Source organism: Agelaius phoeniceus, chromosome 8 (genome assembly GCF_051311805.1).
Source record: "Agelaius phoeniceus isolate bAgePho1 chromosome 8, bAgePho1.hap1, whole genome shotgun sequence".
NCBI classification, from domain to species: domain Eukaryota; kingdom Metazoa; phylum Chordata; class Aves; order Passeriformes; family Icteridae; genus Agelaius; species Agelaius phoeniceus.
In genome coordinates, this window is record NC_135272.1 from 14,787,006 (window position 1) to 14,799,484 (window position 12,479).

The 12,479-nt window shown below is 43.7% G+C and overlaps 1 protein-coding gene, 2 long non-coding RNA genes and 7 other non-coding genes across 10 annotated transcripts; 1 reads left to right on the top strand and 9 right to left on the bottom strand.

Moving 5' to 3' along the window:
• Positions 1–2,163: 2,163 nt before the first annotated feature.
• HEBP2 (heme binding protein 2) lies at positions 2,164–5,926 on the top strand. Its single transcript, XM_054638830.2, has 5 exons — positions 2,164–2,360; positions 4,297–4,381; positions 4,478–4,613; positions 4,732–4,897; positions 5,464–5,926. Exons 2-5 carry the CDS (start codon positions 4,307–4,309, stop codon positions 5,636–5,638), a joined length of 552 nt encoding a protein of 183 aa, XP_054494805.1. The 5' UTR covers positions 2,164–2,360; positions 4,297–4,306; the 3' UTR covers positions 5,639–5,926.
• Positions 5,927–6,583: 657 nt separating this feature from the next.
• LOC143694632 (uncharacterized) lies at positions 6,584–7,102 on the bottom strand. The gene is made up of 2 exons (XR_013183218.1): positions 6,869–7,102; positions 6,584–6,705 (listed from the first exon to the last, which is right to left on the bottom strand). It is a non-coding gene; the product is annotated as an uncharacterized LOC143694632 (long non-coding RNA).
• On the bottom strand, positions 6,979–7,053 carry LOC129124126 (small nucleolar RNA SNORD47). The gene has a single exon (XR_008534789.2). It is a non-coding gene; the product is annotated as a small nucleolar RNA SNORD47 (small nucleolar RNA).
• Positions 7,103–7,378: 276 nt separating the features above from the next.
• On the bottom strand, positions 7,379–12,470 carry LOC129124095 (uncharacterized). Its single transcript, XR_013183217.1, has 9 exons — positions 12,318–12,470; positions 11,169–11,215; positions 10,614–10,656; positions 10,304–10,352; positions 9,894–9,926; positions 9,421–9,506; positions 8,803–8,827; positions 8,317–8,364; positions 7,379–7,617 (listed from the first exon to the last, which is right to left on the bottom strand). It is a non-coding gene; the product is annotated as an uncharacterized LOC129124095 (long non-coding RNA).
• On the bottom strand, positions 7,682–7,757 carry LOC129124119 (small nucleolar RNA SNORD79). Its single transcript, XR_008534783.1, has one exon. It is a non-coding gene; the product is annotated as a small nucleolar RNA SNORD79 (small nucleolar RNA).
• Positions 9,756–9,839, bottom strand: LOC129124129 (small nucleolar RNA snR60/Z15/Z230/Z193/J17). Its single transcript, XR_008534792.1, has one exon. It is a non-coding gene; the product is annotated as a small nucleolar RNA snR60/Z15/Z230/Z193/J17 (small nucleolar RNA).
• LOC129124132 (small nucleolar RNA SNORD77) lies at positions 10,007–10,082 on the bottom strand. Its single transcript, XR_008534795.1, has one exon. It is a non-coding gene; the product is annotated as a small nucleolar RNA SNORD77 (small nucleolar RNA).
• On the bottom strand, positions 10,421–10,502 carry LOC129124118 (small nucleolar RNA SNORD24). Its single transcript, XR_008534782.1, has one exon. It is a non-coding gene; the product is annotated as a small nucleolar RNA SNORD24 (small nucleolar RNA).
• LOC129124133 (small nucleolar RNA SNORD75) lies at positions 10,728–10,794 on the bottom strand. Its single transcript, XR_008534796.1, has one exon. It is a non-coding gene; the product is annotated as a small nucleolar RNA SNORD75 (small nucleolar RNA).
• On the bottom strand, positions 11,543–11,621 carry LOC129124127 (small nucleolar RNA SNORD74). Its single transcript, XR_008534790.2, has one exon. It is a non-coding gene; the product is annotated as a small nucleolar RNA SNORD74 (small nucleolar RNA).
• Positions 12,471–12,479: the final 9 nt, after the last annotated feature.

Genomic DNA, 12,479 nt, shown 5'->3' on the forward strand with positions numbered 1-12,479 from the left:
TCTGCCCCTCACACCCCCATTCTTCATATCACACTACAGACTTGTCAGCTACAAGAATATGACTCAGAGTTAGCATTAACCCCACTGTAAAAACACACTTTTTTCCTGGGTTCCTGCAGTCCTGACACAATTAGGTCAGTGGAAAAGATTCCTGCTTGTGCACACAGTCTGTGCTTGCCTCTAGGGATAAAGGTAACTTAGAACACAACTGCATCCATGTGACAGCAGCAGTTGTAGTACTGCCACACAGCAGATGGAAGCAGTTTTGGAGAATGTTGCTCAAGGTCTTGTTACACAGAGGAAAAGTGGAAATCACAAGTGATCATATCACAGGTTTGTCCTTTTCCTTATCCAATCAATGTTGTTACTTAAGTACCAGTTCATTACAGTGCTCCTGCCCAGATAAAGACAGTAAAATTAAGGTACAAACCATATACCTTTATCTGCTTGTGCCCTCATCTCTGCTCCTTAAGGCAAGGGAACAGAAAAACATTGCTTTGTTAGCTTTCTAGAAAATGCCAGCCAAGTCCCAGACACATACTTATGACATTACACAGAGGTCAAAAGTCACAGAGCCTTTGGGACTTAACAGCTGCTGTGTACTTGGATTTTCCTCTGTTTGGAGGTACTAGTGAGAATGTGTGTCAGGTTGCACCATAATCCCATCCCCATTCTCTAAGTTTTGGAATGTATATAAACAGAATACATGTCCCCATGCCTGCCCTACTGTCTCATGCAGCTGTTGACATGTTCTCTCAATGTTTATGTGTAAAAACAAGTGCTGGAAAACAACCTCTTGGGAAAACACTGGGGATTGTTCTCCAGCCTGGGGGTGCTCCACCAGGAACAGTCAACTCTTTGTCAGGGACATCAGCTGGACACACAAACTCACTGGGGGTTTGTTCTGGGCCTCTCTGCTCCAGAAACCAAATGAGAACCCACTCTGGGCTTGCCTTTATCTACAGAGTTATTGCCCCCTTTCCAAGGTAGTACTTCTCAATGCTCACCACTGGGATAAATTTGTGTAGATTTGCCAAACTATTGTTGCTGGGTATTGTTTTTCATATCTGGTGGTGTTCAAAAACACTTCCATCCCTGGGGTGACAGGGTAAGGTGACAGCTCACCTTACCCCAGCCCATGACTTTCCATGCCTATGGCTCCTGATAAAGACCAAACAGCTTCTGCTCCTCCAATCACCTTCCTGCTGTTCCTGTTTGACCCAGGCAGAGCACAGGTAAAATGGAGAAATGTTTTACTCTGGAAAATAAAAAACATGAAGCATGCAGAGAAGTGGTTACACATTTCAACCTGTCTGAATAAACTCCAGTAGCAAATGACTGTACACCACTTTCTTCTGCTCTGCAGAGATTTGTGGCTTTAGAGATAAATTCACAATTGCTTTTTGGCATGGTTTTACTTCCCTTTTCAGAACAGGAGTGTATCACACAGCATCCTGATGAAGTTCTCAGCAAGCAAAGTGGGTTTCCTGTTAAAAAGTCATTCCCAGCTATTGATGTAAAACATCCCAGAGAGCTCAGCTGAATTTGGCTGCAAGGAATTTGCACAAACCATGACAAACTGAGAGGTGTTCTCAGAACACAAACTGTGCAGTTTAATCTGCCCTATTGTGCTGGTACCAAACTCTGTCTGGAGCTGCAGCTGGCTAAATGAAGAGCCCAGCTTCGCTGTGTGTATTATAATCAGGACAGGATTTCACAATAGCTTTGTATAACCCCTTTGTGCAGATATCCAAGGGCTAAGAGGGCTGATTAACCTCAAATGCCGCTCAGAACAGCCAGCCATCAGAGAACACTGTCTGTCTTTCATAACATGCCAGCAAAAATCTCGTGAGGATGGTCTCAGCAGAGTGTGCAGCCAGATTTCTACCTACCCTTCACCCCTGTGGTAAAAAGGAAAAGCTGGCATTCTGCATAGCACCACTCTCCCATAATCCAAGTCAGGTGGGGGGGGAGAGACACATTATTTCTGTGAAATCCTTTCTCCCAAAGCACAAAACCTGCCACTGACCCTGTCATAAGTGGGCACACAGCCATGGCAAACAGGGGAAGTTACACAAGGGTGCAAAACTGTTTATGGAGCCACATCACACACTGGTCCCAGTGTTGCCTTGTGGATAGTAGGTGGGGCCTTTGGCATTTGCGTGGGGGCTCTCCAATGAGACCCAGAGCAGGACAAGGCTCCAGCCTTCTGGTTTTCATAACAGTAGCCCCCTCCAGTAGGGTTGAGGCATGGGAGGAGCTTGCCCAAACTCAAATAAACACTGACATGCAGCATCTTATGAGGATGTGCAGCCTGCACAGGACACACTGCAACAGCTGGAAGGACAAGGACTGAAACTGTAAGTATGTCTACCTTCTCCACTTCCTTAATAGCACTAGTAGTTTGTGGAGTGGCATGTTCTGCCTGCACTTACTTGTGCTAGCAGTGTAACCTGCTGTCTGTCACTTTGGCCCATGCATTAACAGCTGCAGAAAATAAACTGAACACCCTATAGACATATTTATATGAAGAAATGGACATTTCAAAGTTCAGCTTTCCTGTACATCTAAAAAAATTCAACTGTATCTGGAGGATTCTTCTGCTTGTCTCTCCCATCCCAAAGCATTGTTTTATGTAATTAAAAAAAAAATTTCTAACATGCAGTCACTGACAGTACTGGCCATAAAGTCACAAAATCCAGAGCTGTCAGGTCTACCCAGTAGCTACAGAAAGGTATGTTGGGAAGCAGCTGGAATTAGCCAATAAAGAGAAACCAGCTCGTTCAGTAGCTAATACAAGAGTGAAGCAGCAGCACTGTCTTTCAAGCAGCAATAAATTGTTGGAGGAAGTTTCAGTGTAATTCCTCATATTTGCTTCTAATTATATGGATTCCTGCTTTATGATGCTTTGTTGATTTGTAAACACCATGGATGAAGTGTATTACTGGAGTACAAGTGTGCAGCAGGCCCTGGTGACCACCATTCTGGTCAGGTCTGCTGGAGATGATGCACCTTCAGGCTGGGACAGGGAAGGGAACTGCACCTGCCTTTACCAGCAGCAGCTGTATCCACAAGTGGGCAGCAGGCCCTGGTGACCATCATTCTGGTCAGGTTTGCTGGAGATGATGCACCTTCAGGCTGGGACAGGGAAGGGAACAGCACCTGCCTTTACCAGCAGCAGCTGTATCCAGCTGTTTGATTCTGATCTTCCCTTCATCTGTGGTGACAAGTGAAGGAGCTGCTGGAAAAAGCTCAACAATGAAGTGGCTCTACGTATTACTTATTTTACAGACTCTAAAGGACCCCAGTACCACCAGGGTTTGTGGCATTTTTTTTTATGGTGTGGTTTAACAACAACTTTTCAACCTCATAGCCCAAGAACTCTGTAGCCACCTCTAGGCAGAGTACAGAAGGGGATTCATAGAATTCAACAGTAGTCCAAGTATGGCAAGAAGATGTAACAGCCAAGGAACTATTAAATAGCACAAGACAGTTGATTTTACAAAATTCACATTGTTACCTATGAAGCAGGTAATTAAGTTTAGTCTGAGAAGACAACATTCTATGACCTAAGAATCCAGATAATCACTGAATTATGTGCTCTTTGCAACATGATGGGTGAAGGACACTGTAATGTAACACAAGGCAGAGACTGTCAGAATGTACATCATATATTACAGTCTGCCTGGTTAACAACAGAAGTCATTTATGAGGGCCACTAAAATCTCAGTATTTAACCAGATCTGATCATTTCAATACTGGTTTTGAATATTTTCACTGGCTTTGTTTGGAACAGTGTTTTTGTTTTCACCTTTTTTCCTCCCATGTGAAGGCTCTAAAGGAAATAGTTATTCATTGAGTAATGCAGAAAATCTCATTTACCCACAGGACTCTGAGGCTAAAAGCCTTTAAGAAAGCCATAGGCTATCATGAGAGGCTAACTAAAGTTAAGAGCAGAGTAAACACCAGATGACCCACCACACCACTACTGCTTTTTCATCCAGGAGCAAGCAGACTGATGAAGGCCTTTTGACTTACAGATTCCCACAAAACTCCTACTTGCAGGATCTCATTTTGCTGTCAGGAAATACCTTTCTATCATAGAGAGGCAAGGGCAGTGTATTCTGAAAGAACACTTCGTCCAGCAGAGGTAGTTTCTTGGTCCTGGTGCTCTGTTCCTGCAGAGCTCAATGGCTTTCAGCCTTTTTTCAGGCCTTCCACCAGTTCAGCAACAACTGAAAAGCCCTAGTGCCATATTAATTTAACAGATACCAATAAACTGTGTCTGCCTTCCAGCTCTGGCAAGATGATCAAGTCCTTCAAGCAAACATTTCTGTCCCTGGACCTGCAGTCCCCTCGCTGGAGCTCAGCAGAGGCAATGGTAACTGCAGCAATACTCATGCTGATTTGGAAAAAGCAGCTGCTAATGTCTGTCAACACCCAGCTCATGGTTACTGTGACTTTTGCTACCTTTCAGGCAAAGGACTATGAACTGCGTCAGTATGAGACAGCAAAGTGGGTCAGCACGGTCATCAGGGGGGAAAGCCAGAAGGAAGCAATGCGCCAAGGCTTCTGGAAACTCTTCCACTACATCCAGGGAAAGAATGAAAAAGGTAGGAACAGCTGGTTTTAAATGGAAATAATTACAAGTAGCTAATGAACACAAATAATAATGAACAACAGAGGAGCTGGGAGATGCAGTTTAAGACACCTGGTTCTCCTTTCCTCTAGAAATGAAGATTGATATGACTGTGCCAGTGACCTGCCTGGTAAAATCAGGCTGCACAGACTTCAAGATCTCTTTCTTTGTGCCATTTGAACACCAGGACTGTCCCCCCCAGCCCACTGACTCTGATGTGTTCATTGAGGAACGGAAGGCAGCAGCTCTCTTTGTCCGGTAAGCAAGAGCAGCACAGCTGACACCACGTGAATCCAGGGCAGTACCTGCCCTCGTTTAAGTGTATGCTACACTTTTTTTTTAAGAGATGATTAAATATGGATAGACCCTGCTGTTCAGAGCTTGAATTGCTAAAACCCAGCCCTCAGGCAATCTTATGTTTGGGTGTCTTACCACAAAGACAAGTGACCAAGTTGTGAAACACAGATTTCTTTTAGAAGACATTTGAAAACTGCTTTGAGTTTCATAGAGATGCAACCTCCAGAACCATCTTCTGAAGACAGGTTGTTTTACAGAACATCTAATCTGCTTTCCCAGCACTTAAATTTTAGTCCTTAACTGCCACAAGACAGGCAGGGCAGTTGGTACTTGGGTGCTTACTTGTTTTAAATCTTATCTTCAAAAACAAGTACCCATGCTGCTTGCCTGCTAGTTCTGCATGGGTAATTACTAACTACAGACTGCAGCACAAGTGCACAAACATGCTTTTTAAGTCAGAGCATTCTGTCTGTGAAAATAAAGCAAGGGGCTTGAGCCAAAACTTTTCCTTTTCTCACTTTTACCAGGTCCTTTGGTGGATTTGCCTCCCCAGAGAAGTATGCTGAGGAAGCCGATGCCTTGGCCAGAACCTTAAGAAACAGAGGCCAACCATTCCATGAAGATTTCTTTTATACTGCAGGCTATGACAGTCCCTTCAAGCTCTTTAACAGGCATAATGAAGTGTGGTATTTTAAAAAGTAACACAATGGGGGAACATTAAGAGGCTACTAATCAGTTCTGGATGAAAACAGACCTTATTACTGGCTTTTTAGTGCAGCAAAGATTTAATTCACATGTGGACACAACATCCAAATTTATTTTCTCTAGGATTAAGATTTTCTGGATAAAATGTTTTCTGGATAAAAACATTTCACAATGTAATTCAAGATTATACCAGGTGGAGTGGGTGGGAAATGTAACAAACTTACTCCTCTTATTGAAAGGTTCTAAGCAACACTAATAATGTGAAAATAATCCTGCTGAAGTTTAGGTCTGTAGCTTTATTCCTTATTACAAGTGCTACAGCAGTAGTTGAAGTGTTATGGAAAGGGAGTTCTTCATAACGGACTTTCATAAGCTGACTTTCCCATATTGACCTCACCCCTGCGACCAGGGAGAAATTTAAATCATTTTTCCGAGAAGCAAGCTTCCATTAAGGAGCATTAGAAAGCAGAAACATCTTAGGCCTTAATGACTTATAAACAGTAACTCTTGTTATTTAGTATTATCAAAATCTCCCACCTCTCCAACTTTTCCCCTCCTGAAGACCAAGTGTTGTGTTGTTAAAATCCAGAACCCTTGGGAAAGGGTTACCCAGGCCAAGCTGTACACTTGTTCTGAGAAGATCTGCACCTGAACACGTAATACCAGGATTACTGGTAGACTATTACTTTAGTAGCAAATATACAAGTTTAGCTCTCTCCTTAAAACACTTGAAACAAATACTGAACTTTAGCTTTCTCTAAAATATGGTGACTTGCAGCCTGCACACCAGCAGTATTTGACACCTCAGTTAAGACACTTGCAGGACTAGCATCTAGCCTATTTTAGTCCCTGCTCTAAATCAAGCATGCTAAATGTAAATATAGCAGCCTGAGGTACTTTGCATCAAGCTGTTCCAGCCAGAAAGGAGGTCGCAACACCAGGTAGAGTTTACAGATTTTTATTCGCTCCAATCAACATCAGGCAAACATTACCAGTGAGGTAAAAACACATTGGCTTTTTTAATGCTGTTCATGCAAGTGTAACCCATTCATCCAATCTTCCACCTATTAAGACAGACAGAAGAACCATTATAAGGTACCAAACCAGCACAACACACTTGATGGGAACATCTCAGACCTTAGGATTTCATCTCTGTTCAGTGAGAGAGTTCAAGCTAAGGTTTATCATCATTTGTTCCAACAAATATGTTACTGCTGTTACACTCACCTTCTCAATTCTTCATATGCTAGTTTCAGAGTTGCCTCTTCACCTAAATCAAGAAAACACAATTAGCATATGCAGCAGCACAACCGTTAAAAGCTCCACAACAGCTTTGTAACCTCAGAAAGAAATGGAACGGAAAGGGTGATATCACAGTAACTCATTTGGCAGAATCAATTTCATCAGTGGCTACAAATATTTCCAGAAGTTTTTAGTACAATTCATCTGTTCTGTGGACTTACCTAGAATCCCAACTTAACTGGAAATACAGAATTCCTAACATTGCAACAATCAGGGAAAGTAAAAAGCTACTAATTTGATTTGTGATACTGCCTCTCCAAAAATGTTGTATTTCATTATTTTAAATACCTAAAATACAAGTCCCATGGCTTTAATTTTTAAAGTGTTTGGAGTGTTCCAGTTTGTTTGAAAACAAGTTTGTACAGCAATAATCTAGAATTTGTGCTACATTTGTGTGGAGACAATATAAAGATCAGTAGTAACAACTCTGAGAAGTGACAGCCACAGACAATGTTTTTATTTTAATTCCAGAGGGCAGTGTTACAGTAGTGCCCACAGAACAGCCAGATAAAATAAAGGGAAGACAAATCAGGTATCTCATAGGACTAATTTTAGGCACCACTACTTAGGGATTCAGCACAAAGACAATACTGCAGGAATTATTAAACCCCATGTATTCTACACTTACCTCAGGCACATTTATCTTGTTTCTCAAACTCCATGCAAGCATCACCCTGTAAAGAAGGGAAATTGTACTCACACACCTTTGGCAGTGGTTTGAACAAGTGTGAATGTGGGTACTGTTTCAGCACAAGAGTTCTCCTCAGCCTCTTTCAGAGAGATTCCCATTGTTTAGAATTCATCACAAACAGTACATGCCAAGAGTAGCTTGATGGTGCATCTTTGTGACAAACCCTTTAAAGGGGGATCTGACCTTAGCCCCAACCACATCTTCATTCACATCACCATAAGAGCTCTGATCTAGCCACTGAGATGAACAATTTAACACATAAGCTGTGATTCAAGATCAGTGCCACTCCCTAAAAGAGCCCACTAAATTTGAACAGCAAGAAGTTTAATAGCAGGTACTGCTACTGTACTGCATTTATTTAGCCCAGAATGTGTGGCAACCTGGTAGCACAGAGCTTTTCTCATCAAGTAGGAATTCAAATAGTCCATAGCAGTTACACATTTAAAATGGTCACCACTATTTCTTTAGTCATAGAAAGCAGTTAATTTTGAGGTATGCAGCACCTTGGGGAGTGAATCCTGCAGGCTGCTGGCAAATCCAGGCTTTTTACCTGGAAAAAGTAATAAAATCAAGAACTCTGCTGAATGCTGCAGCCAGCCCTGTAACACCCAGGGATCTAGTAAATTCCTCATTCCCTGTATCACACAGTTCTGACAGTCACACTCATGTGTTTGCAACTTACTTTTGCTGGCAGCACTACCAGGTCCTTTACTTCCCAGCTCCATCACACCTGGATCAAAGCAAACCATTAGCACAGTACAGAAACAAGCACAGAAGGAGAAAGCCCAAGTCAGGTGCCTGCAGTCAGATAGAGCTAATTACAGACCTCCATGATTGAAGTCAAGGCAGTCACATCTCATCACACAGGCAGCTCACACTGTCAGCCCTGTGCAGCCCTGCTAGGCTGCTATGGGCAAGAGGGCAAATACTTAAATAGTGCCATCAGAGCCAATTCAAGAGGAACTCACTGTGACAGAGTTTAGTGCACACCAGCCTGTCAAGACTGGGCTCCAGCCAGCAGCTCCCTTTTAAAACATGCTCCTGTTTTGGCTGAGATGCATGCCACAGCCAATGGGCCCCATGCCCCCTAGCTGACAAGCAGTTAAAAACTTTACTTATGGGCCTATGTTGAAATCCCAATACTTAGGAAGTAAAAAAAAGTACTTACCTCACAATGAGAAACATTTGGAAACCTGCAAAGAGAAATTTGCCATTAGGCAAGGTACAGCAGGAAGTTACAGTATTAAGAAGAGCTTGAGTGAACTACTGTATCAGGGTTTGGTTGATTCCTCCTCATGGAGATCAGAGACCTGATTCAACATCATTTACAGTAGGCTGCAACACTCCTATCCCCTTCTGAAGGCAGGCTGTAATAAAGCCATTTCCCAGCACTCTTCAACACTGAGATGTTCATTCCTCACCTCACCAATGCTGAAATTGCAGGAAGGAGCAAACCTTGCAACTGCAGAGTTCAGTGATGTGAGGTTTGTGTAACCAAGTTGGGCATATGAAGGGTAACTACTCTGGACACTAAAGTCACAGTAACATAGCATTCACTATTTTAGTTTCAACAGGAAAATTCTAGAGATCATTAACACCCCAATTATTTGATGCTCTTACAGAAATTCAGGAAATACAGGAAGCTAAAGGCATACTTAACAATACTAATCTTTGTTTTACACCTTTTAAGAACAAAATGAATTTATAAGCATCTCTAAAAGCAGACTCTCAAATGCAGCACAGACAAAAGTAGCATCCATCTAAAAAATGAGTGTTCAGTAATTACCTTTAATTAGGAAGGCCTTCACCAACATTAGTAACAGGTGAAATGGTTTCTCACACCAGAGGCATAGGGCTCATGTCAAGGGCAGCCTGCAAAACAACAAGAAACTTTTAGAACCTGGAGCACTAACACCTGATTAACCTTATTCTGCTATATTCTGTGCTTGACTTCACAACCACATCCTACTCTGTATCCTTCTATTCATCTTACTGCTTTTATTGTTTAACCCACTTACTGATCTCCTGAGATAAATTTTTAAAACACATTCAGGGAGCAAAAAAAAAATTTATTCCCTTCATCTTCCCACATGATTTGTTTGAACTAGCCTAAGCTACAGGAGGCTGCATCAGGAATTGGCGAAAGATTTAACTGTGATCATCACAGGTCATCTGCTGAACTATGCACTCATCACACAGCAGCCTTTGCAGATAGCAGGGATTAAAGGAGTTTTCAGATGTCAGCAGTGCACTACTTACCTTGTAACAGCTTTTAGTTTCATCTCCCAGTGCCTGCAAAAACAAAACCAAAGTCAGATCCCTTCAGCCTTTGTGGCCAAGCCCACAGCCCCTCCTGGGAGATCACAAGAGCCAGATACATCAGATAGGGGCGAAGCACTGAGTGTTCATCACAGGATATTCTGCTGAACTATGCAGTCATCACTGTATCTGCTCTGCAATCACAGGACCCAGCAATGGCCTCTTGGGTCTGCTTTGATAAGGACATTTCCCCAATTAAAAAAGAAATATGTAGAAGTTTGAATACTAGCTAGTATAAATTGTTCCTGGTCTTAGTGGAAAAGAACCATAAAACACGTGCCATCCTTTTTATTGCAGTGTTTTAACAGCTCTGTGGAAGAAACCTCTACATGAAGTACACATTTTCTTACCAGGTGATGATGTTCCTTGTGCATCCCTCTGAAGTGCAGGGTTCAAATCCTGGAAGTAAAAAACTTGTCAACAGTCTATTCAGCAGTCAAAGCACCGAGGGGAATGTGAAGTGGCTGTGCCTCAGAAAACTGTTATGGTGGTAAAAGTGTTCATCACTCTCTTGGTCAAGAGTAGCAAATAAGTGTCATCACTGTGGCACCAGAGGGATAGCTTTACTCAAGGAATTCAGCTGACAGCATCAGAGCAGAAGATGCCGTCTAGACAAACGCTAGGCACAATTTTATGTTAATTTTTTAAGAATAATTTTACCTTGGAAAGAAGTAGCATTAGGTCTCCACATTTGGGGGCAGATCTGAAAGAGATAGAAGATTTAGATGGAGATGTTTGCAGAACTAGGGAGCTTCTCTGGCAATCACATTAGAAAGCCTCAGCATGGAGTTTTCAGAAATCACTTCTGTCCACTACTCTTATACTGAAACCATCATAGGCTTTGAGATTTACTCAGTATCAATCCCCATAGTTACCAATTTTCTACAACATACTCCAGACAATTTTCCCAAAATATTATTTACTGTTGTGAAGAAATAGCAGTAAAGAAGGAACAAGGGGCCCTGGGGGTACTCTTGCAGTCTGGTTACAGAGTGAGCAGCAGTTCACAACAAGAGCCTCATCAAGTCTCCCCAGGAGAAATAAACAGGTGACTTTTCCCCGCAAAAAAGGGAGGCCTGCCTGAGACACTACAGGCAATGCCTAAATTACAATTCTGATACTGTAACTCCTGGTACAGTAGTACCCCAGGCTGGTCGGTGTACACAAACCAAACATCTGTTAATTGCAACTCTGAATTTCAAAAGCAATATTTACCTGCACTGCAGCCACAGGAAAGAAGAGTGTAGCTGATACATGTTGAACTGAAAACAAGAAAGCATATTAGTTGTTCTTCATCCAAAAATGATGCAACATTCACGAATATTACTTTAAAAAACCCAAGCAACACCCGAAATACTTTGAGTCTTATGAGTTCCCCTGATGCAATCTAAATTTTGGCTCTTTAAAGGACTGCGGCCACAAAAAATAATTGCTATTTTGTATTTTTAAGCAGGATGGGATCACTAAGCTACTTTGTTTCCTAAAAAATCAATTCTGGTGCATTATCAGTGGGGTAGGCATGAACTCTAGCTGCCTTAGAGGCCCAATGGTGTCTCAGCCTTCCTAGATAAGGCCATCAGAAGTATTCCATGCCCAGCTCAGATATGTTGGCATTCATCACCCTCTCAGATGTCCCTACCAACATAGTTCTCATCACGTGCTGAGCATATAGAAACGAAGTGAGCCACTTTTCTTTAAACGTGCTGAGTCAGGACTCACAAGGACCACGGAGTCTAACTCTCAGACCCGCACAGGCCAAGAGTCACCGACGTGCCTGAGCACTGTGTAAATGTTTCCCAAAGCCCAGCAGGGCCGGGGCTGTGAAGCCAGCCCTCAACCCTCCTAGACCGCAAACACATCCCAGCTGTGCGGGCACCCTTAATCCTTCCATAACGCTACCGCTGCTCTTTGCGCAACGCTTCCCATTTATCTGCAAAAACAAGCACCTGAAGGCCCAGCTCAGCTAAAAAAAATCCAAACCCACAAAGAGCAGAGACCTATCGCTTGTATTCATAACGGGCACGTGATCCCGCAATAGTGCATGGCCCCAAGTGATGCACAGCAGCCTGGTAGGCCAGAGCCCGTAACTCAGTCCGTGAGACATTAGAGTGACCCAGTACTCCGCCAAACCCGTGTGGGCTCCACAGGGCCTCCCTTGTGTATCCCCAGGGCCGCCATGAGGCGGAGCCCCCAGCGGGGATCTCAGCCTGGATCTCTAGGCCGCGAACCAGGCCCGGCCGCGCAATCCACCTCAATCCGCCCTCGCCACCTCCCATCGGTGCCCGAGCCGCACCCGCGGGGCCCCTAGACCGCCCCCCGGAGCGGTACCGGCGCACCCCGAGCGCGGAATCGCCCCCCACTCACCGGTGGGACCGCCTGAGGGACACCGCACCCTCATGGCGGCGGGAAAGGAAAAGGCGGAACGGCTCCAACCCATACTTTATATAGCGCAGGTCACGTGGTGCGGCCGCGGCCACACCCACCGGGGCGCGGCCCACGGGCAGGGGCGGGCCGGGGGCGTACGGT